This window comes from Opisthocomus hoazin, chromosome W (genome assembly GCF_030867145.1).
Source record: "Opisthocomus hoazin isolate bOpiHoa1 chromosome W, bOpiHoa1.hap1, whole genome shotgun sequence".
NCBI classification, from domain to species: Eukaryota; Metazoa; Chordata; class Aves; order Opisthocomiformes; family Opisthocomidae; genus Opisthocomus; species Opisthocomus hoazin.
This window is the reverse complement of record NC_134453.1, coordinates 1,303,208-1,328,553: the sequence shown is the minus strand read 5'-3', so window position 1 is coordinate 1,328,553 and position 25,346 is coordinate 1,303,208. Positions and strand designations below refer to the sequence as shown.

Sequence of the window (25,346 nt, the reverse complement as noted above, 5' to 3'; positions counted from 1 at the left end):
CCTCCTCATCCTCGTAGCCCTCCGCTGGACTCTCTCCAGTAGCTCCTCATCTTTCCTGAACTGGGGAGCCCAGAACTGGACACAGGACTCCAGATGGGGCCTCCCCAGGGCAGAGCAGAGGGGGAGGAGAACCTCCCTCGCCCTGCTGCCCACACTCCTCCTAATGCACCCCAGGATCCCACTGGCCTTCTTGGCAGCCAGGGCACACTGCTAGCCAAAATCAGTGCCAGCTTGCAGAGCGTCGTGTAGCTGGGTGTAACTGTTCCTTGCTCAAGGCAGCTGCTCGATTTACCCTTCTGCTGGTTTTACACAGCGCAAGCCACTGGGCTGCAGCAAATTAACTCCTTTTGCTGCGACAGCTTCCATCACAGGAAGAATTTGGGGAGATAGAAGGATTGTTAAAAAAAAAAATCTTCTTATTTCCTGAAGAAGCACCACCCTTCCAACATAAATATTCCTTCTGTTCAGATTTTTATCACGGTTGGAGTCTCACGTTCTCATGACATCAGCCAAGAGCATGCATGGAAATTCCTCCCCCGTTAAAATCCGCAGCAGTCTCCAGCTCTGCTTCCCCCTGCACCACCAGGGCTCGAGGATCTTCAGCAGGAGACGAGCAACTGGCCGAACGCCGCTCTGCCTGGCCCCTGCCTTTCTGCCCTTCTTCCACAAAGCAAAGTTTAAAAGAAGCCAGAAGGGTTCTTACTTCACCACATTCATAATCTGTCCAAAACTGTCTGCCAGATAACTTTACAACGAAGGAACTGTGCCGATAACCCCGTTTAAACAGAGACATAAATTGTCAGGAGGAAGCGTTGATAAAGAAACCAACCCAATAACTGGATGCCGAATAGCGAAAAGGGATTAAATTTACGGCGCGGGTGAAAATGGTAATATGCTGTCTCCAAAAAGGCAAAAGAGGGTAAACCACAGATGTGCACAAGTGACTTTCTGATGTGACAGAAAACATATTCTAGATTTAAAGATGTTAATATTCTTAAAAGAGAGCCTGAATTTAGAAAATCACTCTGACTCATGCTGGGAGGTTTGAAGAGATGATGAATAACGATCTGGGAAAAACACGCCATTCTGTAACATGACATGATGAAAAAATTATCGCATCGGTGCCGTTTCCAGGAGCCTGCCTGCAAGTTCCAAACACCTTTTCTCCTTCAGTTCCTCCGGGAAGCTCGCCGTCCCGGGAACACGTTTCCACCATCTTCCATTTTCCAGTACTCGGGAGACTCGGTCCGCAGAGCCACCCCGAGCTGAGCATCCCTGGACGCTCGCAGGCCGCACGGACCCCGCGCCTGCTCTCTGCCCGTGGCACCGCGCTCCAGCCCCGGGCACCCGAAGTCCACCAACCGACGGATGAACAGCCTTGAAAACGCCTAGGAATAATTCACACCGGCCGCCGAGCGAGCCGGGGCTGAGAAACCCCAGCTCCACGGGTCGGGGATGCGGCCGCCCCTCGCCGACGTCACCGGCGCGGAGCTCCGCGCTCGCCGAGCACCGGAGATGCCTCCAGCGCCGGGGCACGGCGGGCTGGGCCGTGGCCCCGACCCACCGCCGTCTCTCCATCGGCCGGCTGCAGGTGTTTGGAAACCCGGCCCCAGCAAGGTGACGTCGGAGATTTGCTCTTCCCCTTCCATCTTGGCTCTTCTCCCCAGCTCCCTCCGCTCCCAGCCACGGGCCGTGTCGTTGCCAGATGTCAAATTTCCCCTCGGATTGAAATGTGGCTCCACTTCTGCCCTGCGCGAGGCAGGCGGGACGGGAGGGCATCCCTCGGGCGCGCCAGGGCCGTGCAGCCCCATCCCAAAGGGAAATTAGGAAAAATCTGTTACCTGGCACAGACGGGATAAAGGCAAAGCGCGGGCTGCGAAACGCAATCGTGACGGCGAGCGGCGCGTTTCCGTATACGGAGCAACCCGCTTCAACGGGTACCTGCTACAAGGAAACCTTGGCGAAGGGAATAAACCCATCAATCAGCCGCCCGGAGACTTCGGAACACACGGCGAAGCTCCTCGAAAATGAAGATCTCACAGAGGACGGTTATTAACCCGTGAGCGCGTTACCGAACGGCAGAGCGTGCCGGCTCGCGGGGCTGTCAGGAGGAACAAAGCCCCTCGCCGGAACACGCAGCGGGTGCCAGCTCCGCACGGCGGGAAGGGTGCTCGTCGGTGAGCGCCCGACCAGGCAGACGGCACACGGCCCCTGCCAGCCCGCGGCACTGGCCAGGCGATGCCGCTCCTCCCGCCACCTCTGCCAACCGTGCCAGGACCGCTCAGAATCCCAGAATGGTCGGGGTTGGAAGGGACCTCTGGGGTCACCCAGTCCAACCCCCTGCCCAAGCAGGGTCACCCACAGCAGGCTGCACAGCACCGCGTCCAGGCGGGGCTGGAATATCTCCAGAGAAGGAGACTCCACAGCCTCCCTGGGCAGCCTGGGCAGGGGCTCTGTCACCCTCAGAGGGAAGAAGTTCTTCCTCATCTTCAGCTGGAGCTTCCTCTGCTTCAGTTTGTGCCCATTGCCCCTTGTCCTGGCTTCTGCCAACCGCGACGACCTTCTGGGTCACAGCCCGGGACTCCCCATCCGCAGCGGGCCGAACGCCAGAGCGCGGCAGACGGGGCACGGCACGGTCCTTGCCCACAGCGCAAGGGAGGGAAACGGAAGAAATTAAACGTTAAAAAACCAAAATTTTTAAATAAAATTTTTTAAACCACTGTTTTCTCCTTTAAAACCATCTGAGGGACACGCCCGGCTGCTGTCCTGGCTCCTCCCGGCGCTGCCACCAGACCAGCGACCGCTGTGCCAGGCTAGGGATGAATTCCCCCAGCTTTCAGTTAAAAAAAAACAAACCCAACAAAAAATAATTCTGTACTTTCACGTGCGCGAGGAGCAGCCCCGCTCTGGCGCCCGACCTGCTCCAGGCTCCCAGCAGAAGGGCCCTTCCCAAGCAGCAGGTCCCTAATCTCGGCCACATGTTGCCACGGGGGGGGGAGAGGAAGAGGAGCGGGGCGCGGGGGCCGACGAAAAGCGCGGCCCCGCCGGCGCAGCGCGTTACCAGCCCGGCCGGGGAAGGGGCCGGAAGGAAAACCCACCCACCTCACCCGGCGTTGATTCCATCAACCTGCAATTGCGGCGATCAAAACCAGATGTCGGCTCTTCCAGATCTTTCTCCCAGGACAAACAACGCCGACGGCGTTGCCAGCAGACGGTAATCGAGACCATACGAGCCCCGGCACCGTGCACGCAAACCACCCTCCCCGGCCCCGGGAGGGGGATGGAATCGCAGGTCCCGCTGAGCCGTGGAAAACAAGTGTACGGAGCCGGGGGAGCCACCTGCGCGGCACGCCGTCCCCGCCGCCCGGACTGAACGCCGACGGCTGGGCATCGCCGCCGAAAACCGGCCGCACGCAGCCCGCTGTCACCTCGGCATCGCCTCCTTCAGCCGGCGCCGGTTCTCCGGCGTGCCCCGGGCACCGAAAAGCCCGACGGCGGGTTGTGGGTTTAGTGAGTATCTCCCCTCCCGCTGCTGGTGTTTCTGATAAAATCCCAGAATCCCAGAATGGCAGGGGTTGGAAGGGACCTCTGTGGGTCACCCAGTCCAACCCCCTGCCCAAGCAGGGTCACCCAGAGCAGGCTGCACAGCACCGCGTCCAGGCGGGTCTGGAATATCTCCAGAGAAGGAGACTCCACAGCCTCCCTGGGCAGCCTGGGCCAGGGCTCCGTCACCCTCAGAGGGAAGAAGTTCTTCCTCATCTTCAGCTGGAGCTTCCTCTGCTTCAGTTTGTGCCCGTTGCCTCTTGTCCTGTCGCTGGGCACCACTGGAAAGAGTCTGGCCCCGTCCTCCTGACACCCACCCTGCAGATATTTGTAAGCATTTATTAGGTCTCCTCTCAGCCTTCTCTTCAGGCTGAACAAGCCCAGCTCCCTCAGCCTCTCCTCGTAGGAGAGATGCTCCAGTCCCCTCCTCATCCTCGTAGCCCTCCGCTGGACTCCCTCCAGCAGTTCCTCATCTTTCTTGAACTGGGGAGCCCAGAACTGGACACAGGACTCCAGATGGGGCCTCACCAGGGCAGAGTAGAGGGGCAGGAGAACCTCCCTCGCCCTGCTGCCCACACTCCTCCTAACGCATCCCAGTCGAGCGAGGCTCCGCGGCTGCAGCCTCACGCCGTGCCAAAAGGCCTCTCGGTGAAGGTTTAGCACGTCGGTACGGACGCGCTCCCACAAGCGCGGGACTGGCCCGGCGTACGCACACCCTCCCGCACGCCGCTGCCCCGGCTTCCTCTCGCTCGCCCCAACGCCACCGGGCAGGAACTCGATGCCGGCTCAGAAGCCACTGCCAAGCGCCGGCTCCACCGACCACAGCTGGCTTTGAGGTGTGACACCGAACCCGGGACCAAGCCACCTCTTCACGGTCGCCGGCTGTCCCGCTCGCACACCGTACGCGTTAGCTGCCTGGCTTTTCTTTCCCCTCATCCCACCCTGTACGATCCCCTAAGCCTGCAGATCCTGCTCCGTTCAAATGTCTTCCAGATGGGGCTGCCGAACGCTGCATCTCGTCAACGCCCAAAGTTAAAAAGGGGTCAACTAAATTAGAGGGGGGAAAAAAAAAAAATAAATGACATCATTATGTCACCCCCGCGCAGTCATACACACTCTAAAAAAGCAACAACATAAATAGAGCCGGAGATTTCCAATTTTTTTCTGCCGTTTGTCTTTCCCAGGCAGCCGGTCCGGACGGTGACCGAGGCAGCGCAGGAGCGAACGCACCCAGCCCCGGGCGCCGCCGGCGAGCTCCGCTCTGCCCCGATGCTGCTTCCCGTGGCTCCCACGGAACTGGGAGGCTGAGCTCGCCCACGGTCCCACCAAAGCACCACGGCTTCCAGCAGGCATTAGGGAAAGAAAGGGAAGAGCGAGAGAAGGAGAAGGGCCAAGAGTGGCCAAGGGGAGACTGGGCGATGGCCGCCTACGGCAAGAGGAAGCCCCAGGGATGAGGGCCAAGAATAGAGTCGTAGGATGGTTTGGGTTGGCAGGGACCTTAAAGATCTTCTGGTTCCAACCCCCCTGCCATCAGCAGGGACACCTTCCACCAGCCCAGGCTGCTCAGAGCTCCATCCAACCTGGCCTTGAAGAGGAAAGCAAAGCAGAAAGAGAAGAGGAGAAAAATCCAGCGAGAGGGAAATTCAGTCAGTAGGTAGCAGCGGGCCACAGGGAAGGGCAGAGCTGGAAGCCCTCGCCGTGTGAAAGAGCGTGCTGTAGCAGGGACAAAGCGAGGGGCATGCCCGGCATCACTGGCACCACCGGCAGCGGCCAAGATGGGCAGAGGCGGAGAGCAGCGTCAGGCACTAAACCTTCGGCAGGGACATGCAGCTGGGCATGGCTTTGCCATCTGGGGTGGGAAAACGAAACAAGAAAACGGTAAGAATTTGGAGATGCCGACTCCATGAAAGCCGATGAGGAGCTGGCGACTCCAGAGCAGAGGGAAAGAGCTGGCTGCCTTACCCGATTTGGGCAAACCAGGGTGCAACCCGCCCAGCAACCACTGGTTAGACTGGCCTCACCGCGGCGGGGCGCAGGGAAGGACCCCGAGGATGAGGAGGGCAATGGGCACAAACTGAAGCAGAGGAAGCTCCAGCTGAAGATGAGGAAGAACTTCTTCCCTCTGAGGGTGACGGAGTCCTGGCCCAGGCTGCCCAGGGAGGCTGTGGAGTCTCCTTCTCTGGAGATATTCCAGACCCACCTGGACGCGGTGCTGTGCAGCCTGCTGTGGGTGACCCTGCTTGGGCAGGGGGTTGGACTGGGTGACCCACAGAGGGCCCTGCCAACCCCGACCATTCTGTGATTCTGTGAGGGCAAGGGAGAGGAGCAGGAGACGCGTCCAGGTGGAGACGCAGAATCGAGAGGGAGCGGGCAGGGAGACAGGACAAAGAGCCAGGGGTGTGACCGGAGAGATGCGACAGAATTTCAAATAATTCAGCCAGCGTCCTGCGGTTCCCAGGATTTCAACAGTCGCAGACCCCGATCTCCAAAGAAGCAATAAAGAGGGGAAAAAAAAGAGGGGGAAAACAGAAATAAAAGTGACGATGAAAAGGACAAAGGTGCCGCTTGGCCGAGTTCCAGGGGCAGCTTCCCCACGTGCATCCTAATTCACGTTTCGTGTAAGCGAGCACGTCTTCAAGCTTCTTATTTTTTTAGTACAGAACTTCCCAGAAGAGACGGAGAAAAGGTAAAGCGCTGCCTCACGGCTTTTCCTTCTCTTGGGATCTGCTTTCCAAATTCGTTTTCTCCACTGCATTTATTGAGAACCTTTTTGTGGGGTTTTTTGGTTTTTTTGTTTGTTTTTTTTGGTGTGTTTTTTTTTTTGTTGTTGTTGTTCTTTTTTAATTTTCAATGCTCTGCTTGCAAATACATGTAGAGAAGGGGAACGTATCAGACATCCGCCCGTCTTTCCCTCTCAAACCTCTCCTCAAGCAAAGAGCCTTAATCTTCCACTCTTCCGACGTTTCTGGCCATCACCTGCCCAGCCCAGCGCCATCAAACCACTGCAGGCACACACAGCCGTCCAGCAGACCTCCTCTGTCCGCCTGAAGCCCCCGCACGCGCTCCGCACAGCGGTGGGCTGTCACCCATCGGCGTGCCCTCGCGGTGGGCACCCATCGGCAGAGCCGCGACGCTCGGCAGCGGGGAGCGCAGCGGGCGCTGGGCGCGCTGGGAGGAACTGGGACAACACAAAGAAGTACGAGGGCCCCATTTAGGACTGCGGCTGGTGGAGCATCCCCAAAAAATCACCGGTGAACTGCTCTACTCCGGCTAGGATGCCCTGGCTGCCACCAGGTGCCCTGCGCCCCAGCTCCAGCCCATCCTTCCCCTCTGCACTGCCCTGGTGAGGCCTCATCTGGAGTCCTGTGTCCAGTTCTGGGCTCCCCAGTTCAAGAAAGATGAAGAGCTACTGGAGAGAGTCCAGCGGAGGGCTACGAGGATGAGGAGGGGACTGGAGCACCTCTCCTACGAGGAGAGGCTGAGGGAGCTGGGCTTGTTCAGCCTGGAGAAGAGAAGGCTGCGAGGGGACCTTAGAAATGCCTCTAAATATCTGCAGGGTGGGGGTCAGGAGGACGGGGCCAGACTCTTTCCAGTGGTGCCCAGCGACAGGACAAGGGGCAACGGGCACAAACTGAAGCAGAGGAAGCTCCAGCTGAACCCAAGGAAGAACTTCTTCCCTCTGAGGGTGACGGAGCCCTGGCCCAGGCTGCCCAGGGAGGTTGTGGAGTCTCCTTCTCTGGAGATATTCAAGCCCCGCCTGGACGCGGTGCTGTGCAGCCTGCTCTGGGTGACCCTGCTTGGGCAGGGGTTGGACTGGGTGACCCACAGAGGTCCCTGCCAACCCCGACCATTCTGTGATTCTGTGATCCCTGCGTCGCCAGCAGCAGAGAATCACAGAGCAGAGTCGCAGAATCATCTGGGTCGGAGAAGACCTTCCAGATCATCAGGGTCAACCATAAAACCACCAGTACCAAGTCCACCTTCCCGCGGTTCGGTTTTTAGGGAGAACCCGTTGCCTCGGCCCCGCCGCGAGCCGTGGATCGGCAGCCGTGCCCTCTGCGGGAACGGCTCCGTCTCCGGGAACGGCGGGAAGCGGGGCGACAGCGGCTTCAGGTGCCGAGACACAATAAAAAACAATGAGGAGAGAAAATGTTTGCTTTTTCTGTCAGCAGAGATGTCAGTACCCATTAATAAATCTATCTGCTAAATCTACTCTTATTCATGTGGGACATCACCAAGTTAAAGTAAAATAAATTATCTTTAATTAAATGGAATTGTCGTCTTCCTCCTGCTATCATCCCCAATTATTACATCCTAATCAGCCCTTTTGGGAGAAGGCACGAGGGAAGGCTGAAAGGCACATTGACTATAAACAGTTTCTCTCTCTGTCAAGAGATGGAGATTTTATTTTAATTATTGTTTAGGACTCTGATTTTCACCCGGTTTCTGATGAAAGGGATTCCAAGTTGAAAACGCCATCATTCAAAGCGAGAAAGCGATCTGCCCGTGCCACCGCCGCAGAGCGGTTCCCTCCAGGTCCCTCCTCCAGTTCCAGCCCGGAGCGAGGCAGCCGCCGTTAGGAAATACAGATTAATTAATTAATTAAATTCACTTCAACTTCTCTCTTACGATTTCCAGTGGGAGATCGACGTTATGAAGTATTCTGATCGCACAGAGGAGGCGAAGGCGCGAGGCTGCCGGGGAGGGTGGGAAGGGGATGGATGCTTCGAGGTCAGCTCCAGCCCACGCCGCCGGCCTTCAACACGCGCGGCGGCGGCTCGAACCCCTCGAACCTCGCTTCTCGGGGAGGAAAAGCGGCCTGCGAGCTTTCCGCCGCCCGGGCAGCGCTTGCCGACCCCGCGCCGTGGAGGGGGAGAGGTTCGGAGCAAACCTGGTTAATACCGGGAGTCTTGGGGCCGTGGGAATCCGCACGGCTAAAAGGCGGCCGCAGGAACCGTGACACGCAGATCTGTGCTCGGCCGAGCCCGACTCGAACCCAAACTCCGTCATCATTGGATAGGCTGGAGAGCTGGGCAGAGAGGAACCTGATGAGGTTCAACAAGGGCAAGGGCAGGGTCCTGCACCTGGGGAGGAACAACCCCAGGCACCAGTGCAGGCTGGGGCAGACCTGCTGGAGAGCAGCTCTGCGGAGAGGGACCTGGGTGTCCTGGTGGACAACAGGTTAACCATGAGCCAGCACCATGCCCTGGCTGCCAAGAAAGCCAATGGGATCCTGGGGTGCATCAAGAAGAGTGTGGCCAGCAGGACGAGGGAGGTTCTCCTTCCCCTCTACACTGCCCTGGTGAGGCCTCATCTGGAGTACTGTGTCCAGTTCTGGGCTCCCCAGTTCAAGAAAGATGAAGAGCTACTGGAGAGAGTCCAGGGGAGGGCTACGAGGATGAGGAGGGGACTGGAGCATCTTTCCTACGAGGAGAGGTTGAGGGAACTGGGCTTGTTCAGCCTGAAGAAGAGAAGGCTGCGAGGGGACCTTATAAATGCCTACAAATATCTGCAGGGTGGGTGTCAGGAGGATGGGGCCAGACTCTTTTCAGTGGTGCCCAGTGACAGGACAAGGGGCAATGGGCACAAACTGAGGCAGAGGAAGTTCCGTCTGAACCCGAGGAAGAACTTCTTCCCTCTGAGGGTGACGGAGCCCTGGCCCAGGCTGCCCAGGGAGGCTGTGGAGTCTCCTTCTCTGGAGATATTCCAGCCCCGCCTGGACGCGGTGCTGTGCAGCCTGCTGTGGGTGACCCTGCTTGGGCAGGGGCTTGGACTAGATGACCCACAGAGGTCCCTTCCAACCCCTACTATTCTGTGATTCTGTGATTCTGTGATATCAGAAGACGGGCGGGTTCAAATCAGAAAGAGAGAGAAAAAATTAAAAATCAACCCACCGCTCTCGAGCTGCCGCGGTTCACGGCCCAAGCCGCAGGCAGCTGTGTTTGAGGAGTTTGGTGTTTAAAAAGCACTTTGAAATGAAGGGTACTCCGGGGGTCTGATTTCCAAACACGCGCCGAGTTGTGTTTTCCCCATCACCACGCCGGCATGTAAATGAAGCGCCCGCGCCGCAGCTCCCCGGTGCTCTGCACGCAGCCGGGCCGGGCCGCGACGGCGCACACGCGTCAGGCGTGGAGAGCGTCACCGGCGTGGAGAGCGTCACCCGCTCAGACGTGCCAAAACTTGAAAAAGAAAACTAAAAACCAAAAACAAAAAGAAAACAAAAGAAAACAAAACAAAAAAAAAAAACAAAAAACACCAAACAAAAAAAAAAAAACAACAAAAAACACCAACCAAAAAACACCAACCAAAAAACACCAACCAAAAAACACCAACCAAAAAACACCAACCAAAAACACCAACACAAACAAATACAAAAACAAACACAAAACAAACACAAAAACAAACAAACACAAAAACAAACAAAAAAAATCCCCATCCACTCCCCCCAGTTTTTCTTTTATTTTATAAAAATATGGATACTGGAGCTTCAATAACTGCATTTCAAGGAAAGCTAATGATATATAGACGTGTATTTGTAAAATCTCAGCCTGCTTCACCCGTCTTGGAAAGCGAACTCTGCTGATCCAAAACTCCACACCGGTTTAAAATCTGCTTTATTCCCTGCCAGCACCCACAGCCGCGCCCCAGCTCCACGCAGCGTCTGACCCAGCCGGGCATTCGCCAAGGGGGTGGCACAGAGCTTCGAGCCGTGACGGGGCATTTTCACCTCTGCCTTCGCTTGACGCTTACGGCTGAGATGACCCAACTGTCTGGCCCAGATGTAACCCCAACAGTGGAAACGTAACCCAAAATATTCTGGGAGGACACTTAGGGCCATCCTCTGGACCGCACCCTTCCTGACCCAAACCCTTCCAGGACGTCACCCCTAAAATAACCCCGCAAGCACCCTTCGCCGTCGCCGCCCCACGCCTTCGCCCGACTCCTGGCTGTGCAGCAGCACCCGAAGCCCAAGCTGCACTTCTCTAATTAAACCCGAGGCCCCAGACGAGTTTTCAACCCCATCCCTCTCCCTGCCCATTTTGTTTTCGCTTGCTTGTCAACGGCGGGGTGCCCGAACACGCTCTGCCCAACCGCTGCCCAATTAGGACACGAGATATAATTTCAGACAATCATGAAATTATTCATCGGAGAGAAAATACGGATCACGGCAAGAAACGGAACGGGGAGGAATCACCAAATCCTGATTAATTCAGGCAACTTTTTTCTTTTTTTTTTTTTTTTTTTTTTGAAAAATGCACTTTTCAGGGTGCAGCACTGTTTTCGTTTAACGCCGCTTTGAATTGCCGCCTACAGAAGTTAAAAAAAAAAAAAAGGAAAAGAAAGAAACCACAGCTCTCCAAGCCTGCTGACTTCTTATAAAAGAACCAGTTTTAAACTTGTTTACACTCCCGCTTCCAAATGAATTCAAGATGGTGGCCAGTTAAAGAAAGGGAGCCCATGCCAAGGATTCTGATCAAAGCGCTCCAATTCAACAATGTTCAGTTTTAATTGACCACTAATTAAGCTACATTAGTCAAAGAAAAGTCTCTATCACTTCTGAGCAACGAAGAAAAGAATTTCGGTTAACCCCGTCCTAGCCCTCCGCCAGCCAGCTCGCAGAACAGCGGCTTCTCCAGTCTCCAATATTAACAGGCCCAAAAAAATTTATTAAAGAGGAGGAGGAGGAGGGCGAGCTTCGCGCACCCGCGGTCCCCGTTCCGCGGGGCGAGGCTCTCTGCGGGGCAGGGCGCTTGCGCACAGCGAGGACTCGGGTGACCGGGGGGTGCAGGAAAAGCCGCCTGCAAAACCAGTTTATATTTTACCCTAATGATTTTTGGCACCGGACCACGCCGCGTTTCACAGAATAGCGTTTAACGAGCACCGTATCTTTTTTCAACATTCTGCCAAACGCTCATTAAAATGCACTTGTTTTCGCGACGCAATAGCTAGCTATCCGAAACCAAAATATTAATGCAAATTGGCATTTCTAAGTTTAAAGCGGTATTTGCATAACGGGAACCGAACGCGGCGCGAGCTGAAAGGGAGCGCGCGGCACGAACGCCTCTCAACGCCGTAATTATTGCACGGGGAAAACGATGGCCGGTGCACACCACCACGAGCTCCAGCGTAAAGCGTCTGCCGGCGCGACGCTTATCTCCCGATGCCCAGTCCCACCAAGAAAAGAGCGCCTGAAAAGACTCGGCGCTCGCTGGAGCCGACACGCAAGATAGGTATGAAGCCCGATTTTAAAAAACACGAACGCGTTTATGCAAATCCAACTTCCCTGACTAAAAATTACGAGCGGCGTTTGGACACGTGGCCGCCAGCAGCGGCCAAAGCTTAGCTTGTTAGCCAAGCCAAAGGTGTTCCTGCTCTAAGAAAGCAGTCTTGAGCTGTAGCAATCAGGATCTCCAAGTAAATACGGTCAGGGACCAGATTTTGGACTCTGACACAGCAATATTTCTACTCCAGAAGATCTCTCTAGGGTCATCTGTACAAACGGATCTTCACCAGCATGCCTCACAGGTCTAGGAGAGGGCACAGATGCCTGGCGTCGCAGGGCAGGGCTCCCCAGTCCCAGTCAATGGGAGCTGCTGGCCCCAGCGGGGCCGAGCCCGGGGACCCCCGGCCTGCTGGGACCCGGTTGCAGGGTCAAAGCCCCACCGAGCCGACGGTACACGGCAGAACTCCCCCTGTTCCCCTTGTCCATCTCCAGTGAGGGAGGGTCCTTGCTGACCGCACCGGGCACTGGCTCTCTCCAAGGGTCCTTGGTTCCCCCTGTGCCTGGCGTGGAAGGGAACCAACCCGTCAAACCTCCCGAGGGAAGCACTGAAGGTAGTGATTCTTCAAGCTTCCGACCCGCGCCGGTGACAGCACGCGTGCCCAGGCGCACGTCAAAGTCTGCATCCACAGCTCCCTTCCCGTTTTCCCCGAGTCCGGGGATCTCCTCCAGCCGGGAGCTGCGGCGTGCACAGCTTCAGGCACACCAGTATTCCCAGTGAGGCCCCTGCAGGCGCGTACGTGCTTACGGGGATCTGGTCTACGTCTTGCTGCAGATTAAAAAGCCAACAACAAAAATTAAAGAAAAATCCCCCCAACCCTTTTTTTTTTTTTTTTTTTTGCAAATGACAGCTCGACAAAAGCACCCTGTGCCCTATGAAGCGGGACTGGGTGGCCAGGACAGCTGGCTGGACATCAGATACGCACCCAGATGTCACAAGCAGCGCGAGTCCATCCCCTGCGAGGGGACCCAATATATACTTACAAATATCTGCAGGGTGGGGGTCAGGAGGACGGGGCCAGACTCTTTTCAGTGGTGCCCAGCGACAGGACAAGGGCCAACGGGCACAAACTGAAGCACAGGAAGTTCTCTCTGAAGATGAGGAAGAACTTCTTCCCTCTGAGGGTGACGGAACCCTGGCCCAGGCTGCCCAGGGAGGCTGTGGAGTCTCCTTCTCTGGAGATATTCCAGCCCTGCCTGGACAAGGTCCTCTACAGCCTGCTGTAGGTGACCCTGCTTGGGCAGGGGGTTGGACTGGGTGACCCACAGAGGTCCCTGCCAACCCCGACCATTCTGTGATTGTCACACACACACACTAATTGACTAATTAAACACCCATCGCAGGCAATGCAAAAACGCAGGGGCCTGAGCCAGCGGCCCAGTTGCCACCGTCCTCTCTTCTCCATTAAACTTTCTCAACTTCCCCAAAAATACTTCTCTTCAGAGCCCAGCTGTGCTGTGAAAGCGTTCATAACCTGCTTTTAAACAAAAAATGGCTGCGGTGGGGCCGGCCCGCGGCTGGGGCTGGCACGGCCTGCATCCCCGCATCATCATCCCGGCGGTACCCGCGGCGGGCACCGGCTGCTCCCCCCGGACGGAAGGGTTCGTCCCACGGAACTCAAAACGCTGTCATTTCCTCTCCAATCGAACGCAGAGCTACAGGACGTAACGAGGACGGTGTTCACAGAACCACAGAATCACAGAATGGTGGGGGTTGGAAGGGACCTCTGTGGGTCACCCAGCCCAACCCCCTGCCCAAGCAGGGTCACCCACAGCAGGCTGCACAGGACCGCGTCCAGGCGGGGCTGGAATATCTCCAGAGAAGGAGACTCCACAGCCTCCCTGGGCAGCCTGGGCCAGGGCTCTGTCACCCTCAGAGGGAAGAAGTTCTTCCTCATGTTCAGACGGGTTTACTGCGGCGGGGTTTTATTTACTGGATCTCTCTTCCCTTTTTCTCTCTTTCCCTAGCTCGGTAAAAGTCGCTATGAAAAATAGTGCAAGCTATAAATAAGACACTGAAAGCAAATTACCATCCCATGAGTTAACAGCACACCAAATTAAAGACCTCAGCCTAGATCTTTTGAAGACCTCCTACCGCAACCTCCAAACCCACGGCAGATCGCCGCACGCCGTTGCAGCGCTTCCAGCTCCCACGGATCCGCGCGTGGGGTTCGGGCAGCGAGGGGGATGAGCAGAAACAGGCTCCTGCCAGAAGCCATCGTCGCCACGGAGCCGGCTCTACACACGTCGTTTTATTTTGCCCTGCAAGGTGCCCTCTCTTGGCTTTGGCAGAATCCACAGCCCTTCTTCAGGGGACAGATGGGTGCTGGCACGGCGCTCGCCCATTCCTTAACCGGGGGAGACGGTGCTCCCCGGGAACTGGGGGGGATATTTATTTCTTCTCAGCTCCGAAGCAGACCATTTTACGGTTCCTAAGACTGTGCTGAATACGAACTCTCCAGAGTCGCAGAGATGCTTGGCAGTGGCCACCTCCACTGCCTATCCCATCAGAAGCCACAGACCCACACTGGGGCGAGAAAGGGCGGGGTGGGGAGGGAAAAAAAAGAAAAAAAAAAGGAAAAAAAGAAAAAAATGGGGAAAAAAAAGAAAAAAATGGGGAAAAAAAAAGAAAAAAATGGGGAAAAAAAGAAAAAAAGGGGGAAAAAAAGAAAAAATGGGGAAAAAAAGAAAAAAAGGGGGAAAAAAGAAAAAAAGGGGAAAAAAAGAAAAAAGGGGGGAAAAAAGAAAAAAAGGGGGAAAAAAGAAAAAAAGGGGGAAAAAAAGAAAAAAATGGGGAAAAAAAGAAAAATGGGGAAAAAAAGAAAAAAATGGGGAAAAAAAGAAAAAAATGGGAAAAAAAGAAAAAATTGGAAAAAATGGGGAAAAAAGAAAAAATGGGAAAAAAAAGAAAAAAATTGGGAAAAAAAGAAAAAAATGGGGAAAAAAAGAAAAAAATGGGGGAAAAAAAAGAAAAAAAATGGGGGAAAAAAGAGAAAGGAAAAAAAAAAAGATCGTCCCAGTGGATGGCGACTATCGGCCACGGGGATCTGGGCCTGAACTGGGACCAGGCACCTTGCGTCCAACCGCTGCCCAAATTAGCTCAGCGCAGAAGCATTGTATTCTAACGAGCCCCCGGAAACAGCACGTGTTTCACTTCTGAAGGGTGAACAGTTGATTAAATACCGATTTCGGAAGTCCAACACAAAAAACAGCCACGCCGCTTGTTGTTGATGTTGTTGTTTTCTGGATCAAAATAGCGACCGGCAAGCTTCGCCCTGGCGATGTTTTTTTATTCAGGAGTTGGAATTCTCCGACGGTGGGAAAGAAAAATCCCAGAATCCCAGCACAGCAGGGGTTGGCAGGGCCCTCTGTGGGTCACCCAGCCCAACCCCCTGCCCAAGCAGGGTCACCCAGAGCAGGCTGCACAGCACCACGTCCAGGCAGGGCTTGAACATCTCCACAGAAGGAGACTCCACAACCTCCCTGGGCCGCGCCGTCCCTACCCCTCGCTTCGCCAGCCCTACGGCCCGCGGCACCGGGGCACACGGACGCCGCGGGATGGGCTCCGGTGCCGAACCGTGCCGCGCCGGCTGCGGGCGCGAGGGGTTTACCTTCATGGACAACCGAGGACGCAGGTCCACCAGCGCTCGGCTGCGAAGCCGGAGGGGACGCGAGAGCCAGGCATCAGGTGGTGAGAAACCACGCGAACCCCAGCCGCTCCGCAACTCCAAAGCTGCAACTGTCCCAGCACCTCCAACCACCACCGCTGGAAAGACACCCACGGCTTCATCGCTTCTTCCTCCACTCCTGCATTCACCTTATTTCAGAGCAAGGGTTAAGCGCGGCTGAACCAGAATCGCTCTTCATCCTCCTTCCCAAAAATCAGATGAAGGCTGGAGGGAGCAGCGAGCGCCGGAAGGAATCCCGGCCTCACCCAGTTGGGATTCTCACCCGACGCTCCCTGCTGATCACAACTGAAAAACAGAGGCTCTCCTCGTGCGAAGCATCCCGCGCGCCGACGCCTTTCTCCGTGCCACACGTGCCCGCAGGGACCCGGCGCAGCGGGTCTCAGCCAGCACTACCCCTTCTCTGGATTTCCATCTTATTTTTTTTCCTGAAGCTGCCCAAGGCTTCCAAAAGCCGGTCCGTGACCGCTGCGGAGAGCGGCCCCACGCCGCGACGCGCTGGCGGTCCCTGCCACCTCTCCCCAGGGCAGCCCGGGCACGCGGCCCTCGCGCGGGGCACCGACGGGCGCAGCAGTAACGATGCGCCATCAGCTTTGCCCCCTCCCATTTGCCAGTTTAGCTCTGTAACGCCGTTAGGAACGTCAACACTTCTGCAATTTATATTTAAAAGTCAATAAAATAATGGGGTGCGGAACTTCTCCTTTTTAATTTTTTTAAGTAATATATTTGATTATTTTAATCGTGTCAGTACTTAACTGAATGGGTTTAAATATGCACATTACATCAATTCGGTTTGTTTTATTCATTAGAAAGCCACTGAGTAATTCAGCATTATTATTTTTTTTATTTTTTATTTTTTTTTTAAAAAAAGGGGGTCGTTAGATGCCCTGCACGAGACCTCTTCCACGAGGTTGTCCTTGAGGGACGAGTTCTTTCCGCGCGGCGTCTTCCAGGAGGTACAGCCGCCGCTACCACGAATTTCAGGAGAAAAAAAGAAATCCAGCACATAGGGCTAATAACCAAATTTAATAACGATGATTCACCAGCTGCTGGATAAACTCTTTCAACTACAATTCCGAAAGGCCTCTCGGTGAGCGGAAAGCTATTTTTAAAGCGGCGAGATTTGTTTTTTTGCCGCAGCCGTCCCCTTTGTCAGCGCTGCGGCTGCTGCTCCGCCGCTCTCGCCCCTGCAGAGGTGACGAAGCCGCGTCCCGCGTTCGCCGGGCTCGTCCCCGGCCCCTTCGCTCCGGCGGGTCGGCCACGATGGCAGCAGCTGCCCAACGACCCTCCCCGTGCGGCCCCTCCAATTACCGGCCCCGTGCCCCCGCGCCGCGTCCCCGGGGAGCTACGGCGAGGGCGGCCGCGGCTCGTTGCCCGTGAACCCCGGCAGCACCCCCCGCTCCACCCCTCCGGGGGCCACGGACCCCTCGCCTGCCAGCCAGCTGCTTTTCATTACCCCCCAAAAAAAAAATAAAATAAATTAAAAAATGGAGTCGTAGCCGGTTGAAAGCACAATTTGATCCCACGCACGTGAGTTCTCACCCCAGCCCCGCTCCCGCGCAGACACCTCGTAAAGCCCTGCAGGTGTACGAAATTTCCTCTGCTCAAACTTGGGGGAGCGCTGGGTTCTGGGTTTGGTTGTTTGTTGTTTTTTTTTTTCCCCTCAAGTATTATTAATTTTCTAGGCAAAACTAAAATCCTCGCGGGGGAAAGAATCCAAAGCTCCAGCACCGAACCGCGCACAACGAACCTACGCGGGGATGGGGGCTGCGTGCCCTGCGTTCCGCACGGACCCCCCGCCTGGGGAGACGTTGCCAGCGTCGCCAGCCGGAGGAGAGCAGGCAGCCCGCAGCACGGAGGGACGAATCCTTCCTCCCCAAGGGTCTGATTCTGCTCCTGCTGAGGCCAAGCTCCAGCTTTAAACGCGCCTCTGGCTCACAGCAGGTCATGCTTGGTCGGGAAAAATAAAAACCAAAGTAACCCCACCAAAAAGTGCTACTCTGGCTTACAGTAGGTAACACTGTAATAACGCTTTCTCGGGAAAAACAAAAACCAAAATAACTCCACTAAAAAAAAAAAAACAAACAAATAAACAAGCACCCACCCCCCCCAAAAAAAAAAACCCAACCCCAAAACCTGACAAATGAAGCCAGATAAATTCAGTCAGCTGAGAGCTGCCCTAACGTCAGGGAGGACACGTCCCGGTGAGACGGACGCGCTGGGATTTCTGGGTGTCACGGCCTGGCCGCGCCGGAACAAAGCTGGATGCTGAGTATCTCCAGCAACCTGCTGGGGTCCGAGATCGCCGGCTCCACGCCGAACCCCGAGGGATGGAACCGCAACTTTTTAACGAGCCGGAGAATTTCTCCGCGGTGAAACGGAGCAGAAGGGAGCGAGGGCTCCATTCCGACGCACCGGTCGCGCGTCTTCTGCCGAACCGAACGTTACGCACAAAACGCTTTCGACAGGAAAACGCTGCGTCCGCGCCAGCCGGCGACACGCAGCCTCTGGCTGCACGGGAGACTGTGCTCAGCAGAAGGGCGTTCGGATTTTTATTACTCAGAGTTGGTTATAAAAAATAGGAAGGCAAAGCAACCCAAGGGCAGGGCAGCCTCGGGCAGGCGCCCCGTGCCTGCGGCCGTCGCCCAGCGCCCTGGCCCAATGTTGGAGGCCAGGCAAAAAAAAAACCACAAAAAAACAAAAAAAAAAAACCCACCCCAAAAAAGTTCCACTAGCAACACATTCTCATCAAATCGGAAAGAAACTGGCTGACAGGGGCTCAAATATTCACTTTTCGAAATAAATCCCCCGCGCAGAACAAGCAAATCCCACGTCTCCGGAGCGCCACGGCGATTTTACAGTAAACCAAGCCTAATGCGAACCAGATTTACGCGGCAACAGGAAACAAACAATTCTTCTGCGCAATTTCCTGCCCATCCATTGGAAAGGTATTTCCAGACTGCCCCGGCCATCAGATCTTTTGTTAACCCCCCCCCCCCCCCCAGCCCTGCCCACAAAAAAGCAGCTCGTAATATGCACTATTATAAGATGTCAGCGCCCCAACATCATTCTCCATGTCTACCATCGATCTATAACCAAATAAAATTCTATTTATAATTTCCTTTTCAGACAAAAAACCCCCACCACAACCACCTCCAAACTGGCGCAGATGAGAGGTGAAGTTCGCTTCTGATCAGCATATGCAAAGCATATTTAAAACGGAGATTCAACCTAACATCCTGCGAGGACGCTAAGCTTTAAGAATTCCTAAAATATTTCCGCAAAACCCAGCTTTGCAAACACGCGGCCACTTCTCTTTCCATCACGTGCGCCGGGAAGCAAGCGCTCAGACCTGCCAAGGGTGAGTTTTAATTGAACAGCAAGGCAGCGCGAGCCTTCAAAACAGTGCCACGCTTCTTGCTGCAAACTCCAGGGCCCTGAATAAATTTATTAAAATTATTCTGCCCCCCTTCCCTTCCTCCAGAAGGTAAAACACAGACCAACCGGTTGTGTTAAAACGTTTGTGTGTATCTATCTGTAACGACATCTATCCCTTGATGTACATAATTCTAATTTAGAGAATTTTCTTGGTATCAGTAGGGAGCCGACAGGATTATCCTGATTTGTGCTACAAACACGCAGCCCTTCCACAAACCCCGCGAATCCCGGAGAAGCCTTCCCGGTATTCCAGAACCCCGAGAGCAGCGCGCGTTTCTGCACGCAGACGTACAGACGGCCACATATGGGTTTCAGATCACGAAGCCCCAGCCACCCGTACGCGGACGCAGTCCGACGAAGCAGCTCTAAATTCAGCGTCACCCCGTCACAAAATCCATCCCCGCACTGCGGAAATAGCTTGAAGTCCCTCGTAACTTTTGCTAATAAATATATATATTTTTTAATTTTTTTTTTTCCAGCGCTGCCCACATTCCCAGCAAACGGCGGGCTGAACGTCTGCGCAAACACAGCCGAGCACCCCGCCGAATCACCGCCGGCTCGGCCCGAAGGGTGCCAGCGCCACGGTCCCTCCCGTCGCCCGCGAGATTTCCTCGGAACGCGAACTCTGTCCGCGCGGCTCCCGGCGCGCCGCCAGCCTGGTGCCATTCACAACTCCGCACTTGTCACTATGAAGCGCGGTGCATGGAATTATGGCACTCTTTGGCCCAGCCTGTTAGCAGGAACGGTACCACGGAGCATTCATCTTCGTCGAGGAACTTTACGGGGTTGAAAAGCTTTCTAAGAAGAACAGCAGACAGAAGGCAAACAGGAAAAACTCATTAGCGTTTACTTTTTTGTGATTTGATGACTTGACGAATAACTATTTCAAAACAACTAGCTCGAGAGACGGGCTGAAGCGCGTTAGGATGAAGCAAAAAGAGCAATTACAATAATTACAGGTTTCCCGATATGATTTAACACATGCACACGGTGGGAGCTGACGCTGTGATCTTAAGATACCACTCAAAGAAAAATTTTGCCACTTTCATTTTTCGTTTCCACCTGCGATAATTTCTTCTTTATAGCTCCACGCATTTCAAGCCTACAACCAAATAATATTTTCTTCAGATCTCGGTGAGATGCGACTGAAAACCAGCAATTCTGAAAATCAAATTTCGATGGTAACCCTGCACCCGCCCCCTCTCAGGTAACGCGCAGATCCTAAAATACCACCCACGCCTCGGGCAGCAAGGGGCAAGGCTTTTTTTTTTTTGGGGGGGGGGGGAGAGGGGAATAACTGGCTCCTGTTCCATCGCTTCCATCGTAATCAAAGCGAGAGTCTGGTTAATCACGGATAACAGCGCACACTTCCACCTCCTCTTCTAAAACGTCTTTTTCGGAGGATTTTAGGGGGAAAAAAGTGAATCTACAGCCCAAGGTTTATATTTTGTACCATTAATCTAACCCCCGAGCACTGGCTTCTTTTCGCACTTTACGATTTGACACCGGCAGCTCCGCTGTAAAATTTTCTAAAACCAAACCTCCTCTGTTGCAAGAGATGGGAAGGAAAAGCTTTCCGACCGACCGACATCAGTAAATAGTTAAAGGCAAAAAGTGCTCTCCCGCAGAGCAAGCTCTCCTAAAAGCCGGGGGGGAAGAAAGAAAAAAGAAAAAAATCAAGTTGCAGAAAATGTGCTCTGCAAACCCCGCGTTTCTGGCCGTTTCATTTTTTTTTTTCCAGCTGTTTTTGCGCCTCCCGGACCCAACCGCGCTCCCTCTTCCCCCAGCGACTTCGACTCGCGGGGCTGGGGAAGGATTTTCTGCATTTTTTTCCTCCTTTTGTTTATTCCCAGGGAAGCCCCCGCTTCCGCTGCCGGCTGGCGGTGCAGGGAGTTCAAACTGAATTTAAACAACTCCTTGACTTGTCACTGGGGGGGCGAAGGAAGGGGAAAAAAAAAAAGGGGGAAAAAAAAACCCCAAACCCTGGGAGGAATTCAGATTTCTGCCGCCCAAGGGAAGCCGTGCGAGCGGGCTCTGCCCCAACACGGGGTGCAAGCCCCCCCGCGCCGGGGCGAGGTGCTGCCAACAACCCCTGCGTGGCACCCCCGCGCCCCGCACGCCGCCGCGTCAGCGCCGAACCGGGGCCCCGACAACGCCGGCTCTATAAAACGCCCAGATCCCCCCTCCCAGAGGCCACGGTGCCGGCCTCGCGCCCCGGCACGCCGCGACCCTCGCACGCCGCGACCCTCTCGCCGCTCTTTGTGCTCTCCCGGCGCGGGGAAGCGGCGAGGCCAAGGTTTTCGCCAAGCCCTTCCACCCGCGCCGATGAACGCGTAGTCTCGGCTTCTCCCAGTGCCACGTTCCGAAAAACATCCAGAGCCGGGGGGGGAAAGGGGTTTGGTGGCCCCGCGACGTCCCACGGGGTGGCTGGCACGACGCGGCGACACGGACCCCTCGCTAGGCAGGCCGGGCGTTCGGCTTTCCGTGCTGAATTACTCCAAAAAACCCAAACAAACCATCAAAAAAAAAAAAATATATACAAATAGAACGAGGGGGGAAAAAATAAAACCCCCGCACCCCAAACAAAAGGCAGCCCCCCAGCTCCCGCAGCCGCCCCCCTCTCCCGTATCAAAGGCTCCATCTCCCCCCCCCCACCAGAAAAATCCCGGGAATAACGAAGTTGGTCCGAGCGTCGGGAACCGTGCCGCCGCGCATCGCTGCTCGCGGGCTGCCGTCGCCGGGATTTCATCGCTCGCCGAGGATGAACAGCAGCTTTGAGCAACTTTTTGCCTTCTTTTCCAGCTACGGCGGCGCGTGGGAACGCCAGGTAGGCTTCGGCTGGAGCCTCTGCCACTCGGGAATGGGAAGAGATGATTTATTAAAAAAAAATAAAAGGCCAAAAAAAAAAAAAAAGAGCGCCGTCGAGTAAATTTACAAAACTTTATTTGTTTTTGCCGTTTCAATTCTCCGTTGTTTTTCCCGGGCGGGTTCCCCCGGTTTCCAGCCGCCAGCCCAGCGTCCCGCGCTCCCGCACGGCGTTCTTTGCCACACGCTCCCAACAAAAGGCAGGGCCCGCAACTCCCACCAACCAGCATATTTTAAAAAAATTAAAATTACCCCCCCCCCCCAGCACCCTCCGCTCTGCGCAGAGATGTTGGTCCGCGAGCGCGGCATTCCGTACGCTGACACCCGCGCGGGACCCCCGCTCCGCTCCGGGCCCCCCAGCCCGGCCAGCCCGGGGTCAGGCTCCCTCGGGGGGGGTCGTGTCCCCCCCCAGCACCCAACCAAGGCCGCCCCGATCGCGACCGGACGAAGCCAAAAGTTGGGCGCAGCCCGGTTGGGGCAGCCCGCGACACTTCCCCCCACCCTCTTCTTCCACATTTTTTTTTCCTTCAGCAACAGTTCCCCCCCCATCAAAAATTTGAAAATCTACCCAAATACTTTTCCTTCTCGAGACCCAGCCAGAGAGAAAAAAAAATAAAATAAAATAACCCTCCAGATGGCAAGTGGAAACCTTCTGCTGGGGTTATGCGCAAAATACCAGGCGCTTTTTTTTTTTTTTTTCCCCCCTCCCCCCTTAACTAAAGCTTTTCTGTTTGGAAAGGGGGGGGAGAAGGGGGAAAAAAAGAAAAAAAAGAAAAAAGCCAAAAAAACCAAAAAAAAAACCAAACCAAAGCAGCGCAGGAGCGCAGTCGGCGCGGGCAAGTCGCGACAGGGCGGGCGGGGAGGGGGGTGCCGGTCCTTCCCCGCACCCCCCCCTTTGACTTCACCCCAAACTTTTCAGCCCGGGCGGGCTGAAGAGAAAGGAAAAAAACCACCACACCCCCCCCCCCCCCAAAGCCCCCGACCCCCCCCAAGCCGGGCCGAGCGCGGCGGGCCCCGCCGCCCCCCCCCACCTTACCGCCTTCCCGTTATAGTAGTACATCAGAGAGTTGCCGCCCATGCCGGGGATGGTGTATGCGCAGTACATGGTCCCGCCGCTCGCCCGGCTCCGGTCCCGCTCCCGGTCCCGCTCCCGGTCCCGGCGCGGCTCTCCCCTCCTTCACCGCGGTGCCGCCGCTCGCATCTTCCCCTCAGCCCGGGCCGGCCGCGCGCCGTATGCAAAGCAGGGCGAGACCATTCGCCGCGCGGGGGCGGAGGCTGCGCGCCTCACCCCCCCCCCCCCCCCCCCAACCCCTCCCGCCCCGCGCCCGCGCACCGCCGGCCGGGCCCGTCCCCGAGCGGAATACAAATGCGCCTCATCGCCCTCCTCCCCCCCGCCGCTCCCTCCTTTCTTTTTTTTTTTTTTTTGTTTTAATTTGATTAAAAAGCGAGCGGCAGGAAGGGCCCCGCCGGCCGCGCATCTCATCACGCCGCCATCTGTCCGGGCTGCTGGCGCGCGCCCAGCATTGTGCGCAGCTGCCGCCCGCCCGCCCGCGCGGCCCCGCGCAGCCCCGCGCACCCGGGGAGCACCCAACCCCCCCCACAGCGTGGCGGGAAGGGAGGGCCCCGGGAGCCCAGCCCGAACCGAGCCCTGGGCACACGGCGAAGCCATCGCCAGCCCGGCTCCCCGCGCCGCTGCCAGCCCAAAGCGTCCCTTCCCGCACGCCTCCGCAACGCACCGCGCACGGCGCCGAGCCGCGGCTGCGGGACGGCCGCCGCGATCCCTGGCCCCCGCGATCCCTGGCCCCCCGCGATCCCCGGCCCACCGCGATCCCCGGCCCACAGCGATCCCTGGCCCACCGAGATCCCTGGCCCCCACGATCCCCGGCCCACGGCGATCCCTGGCCCACCGAGATCCCCGGCCCATGGTGATCCCTGGCCCACCAAGATCCCCGGCCTACGGTGATCCCTGGCCCACCACGATCCCCGGCCCACGGCGGTCCCTGGCCCCCACGATCCCCGGCCCACCGAGATCCCCGGCCCACCACGATCCCCAGCCCACCACGATGCCCAGCCATCAGCAATCCCCAGCCCACGGTTGATCCCCAGCCCATGGCTGATCCCTGGCCCATGGTGATCCCCAGTCATCAGCGATCCCCAGCACATGGCTGATCACCAGCCCACAGCTGAAACCTGACCCATGGCTGATTCCCAGCCCAGAGTGATCCCTGACCCATGGTGATCCCCAGCCCACGGCTGATCCCCAGCCCACGGCTGATCCCCAGCCCATGGTGATCCCCAGCCCACGGCTGATCCCCAGCCCACGGCTGATCCCCAGCCCATGGCGATCCCCAGCCCATGGCTGATCCCCAGCCATCAGCGATCCCCAGCCCACGGTTGATCGCCAGCCCATGTCTGATCCCTGGGCCCATGGTGATCCCCAGCCGTAGGTGATCCCCAGCCATCAGCGATCCCCAGCCCACCATGATCCCCAGAGCACGGCTGATCTCCAGCCCGCGGCTGATCCCCAGCTGTCAGCGATCCCCAGCCCATGGCCGATCCCCAGCCATCAGCGATCCCCAGCCCACCACGATCCCCAGAGCACGGCTGATCCCCAGCCCACGGCTGATCCCCAGCTGTCAGCGATCCCCAGCACAGGGCTGATCCCTGGCCCATAGCGATCCCCAGCCATCAGCGATCCACAGCCCATGGCTGATCCCCAGCCCACAGCTGATCCCCAGCCCATGGCTGATCCCCAACCAATGGCGATCCCAGACAATCCCCAGCCCACCACGATCCCCAGACCATGGCTGATCCCCAGCCATCAGCAATCCCCAGCCCACGGTTGATCCCCAGCCCACCACGATCCCCAGCCCATGGCTGATCCCCAGCCCACCGCGATCCCCAGCCCACCAGGATCCCCAGCCCATGGCTGATCCCCACCCATCAGCAATCCCCAGACCATGGCTGATCCCCAGCCATCAGCAATCCCCAGCCCACGGTTGATCCCCAGCCCACCATGATCCCCAGCCCATGGCTGATCCCCAGCCCACCGCGATCCCCAGCCCACCAGGATCCCCAGCCCGTGGCTGATCCCCAGGCCATGGCTGATCCCCACCCGTCAGCAATCCCCAGCCCGCGGCTGATCCCCAGCTGATGGTGATCCCCAGCCCACCATGATCCCCAGCCCATGGCTGATCCCTAGCCATCAGCGACCCCCAGCCCATGGCTGATCCATGGCCCATGGTGATCCCCAGCCGTAGGTGATCCCCAGCCATCAGCAATCCCCAGCCCATGGCTGATCTCCCAGCCCACAGAGATCCCCAGCCCACCACAATCCCCAGCCGTCGGCAAAGTTTTCTTCCATACTTCCCGCCCGTATCGATAGGGTCGGAACGGGAGGAAGGGGTGAGCCGAGGTTTGTCTAACTCGCTCGCTCGGCATCTATTCGGGAGGTCCCCAGAGGTCCGGGCAAACAGTACTTGAATTATAATCACACATTTCATTCAAATTTCATGCTTTGAGGATTTTTCCCT

The 25,346-nt window shown here is 56.5% G+C and overlaps 1 protein-coding gene across 19 annotated transcripts in view; it reads right to left on the bottom strand.

Annotated features, from left to right (window-relative positions):
* LOC104339067 (transcription factor 4) overlaps positions 1 to 25,346 on the bottom strand; it is a 250,864-nt gene that overhangs the window by 48,745 nt on the left and 176,773 nt on the right. For 3 of the 19 annotated variants that reach the window (XM_075446808.1, XM_075446812.1, XM_075446809.1), the window contains exon 1: positions 22,850 to 23,070. The exons of 14 other annotated variants lie outside the window; for them this stretch is intronic. In XM_075446808.1, the coding sequence (XP_075302923.1) occupies positions 22,850 to 22,918 (69 nt within the window). In that variant the 5' untranslated portion in view covers positions 22,919 to 23,070. Of the gene's footprint in view, positions 1 to 15,435; positions 15,623 to 22,849; positions 23,071 to 25,346 lie in introns of those variants that run through there. 2 more of the 19 variants (XM_075446807.1, XM_075446810.1) reach the window with 2 other exon arrangements.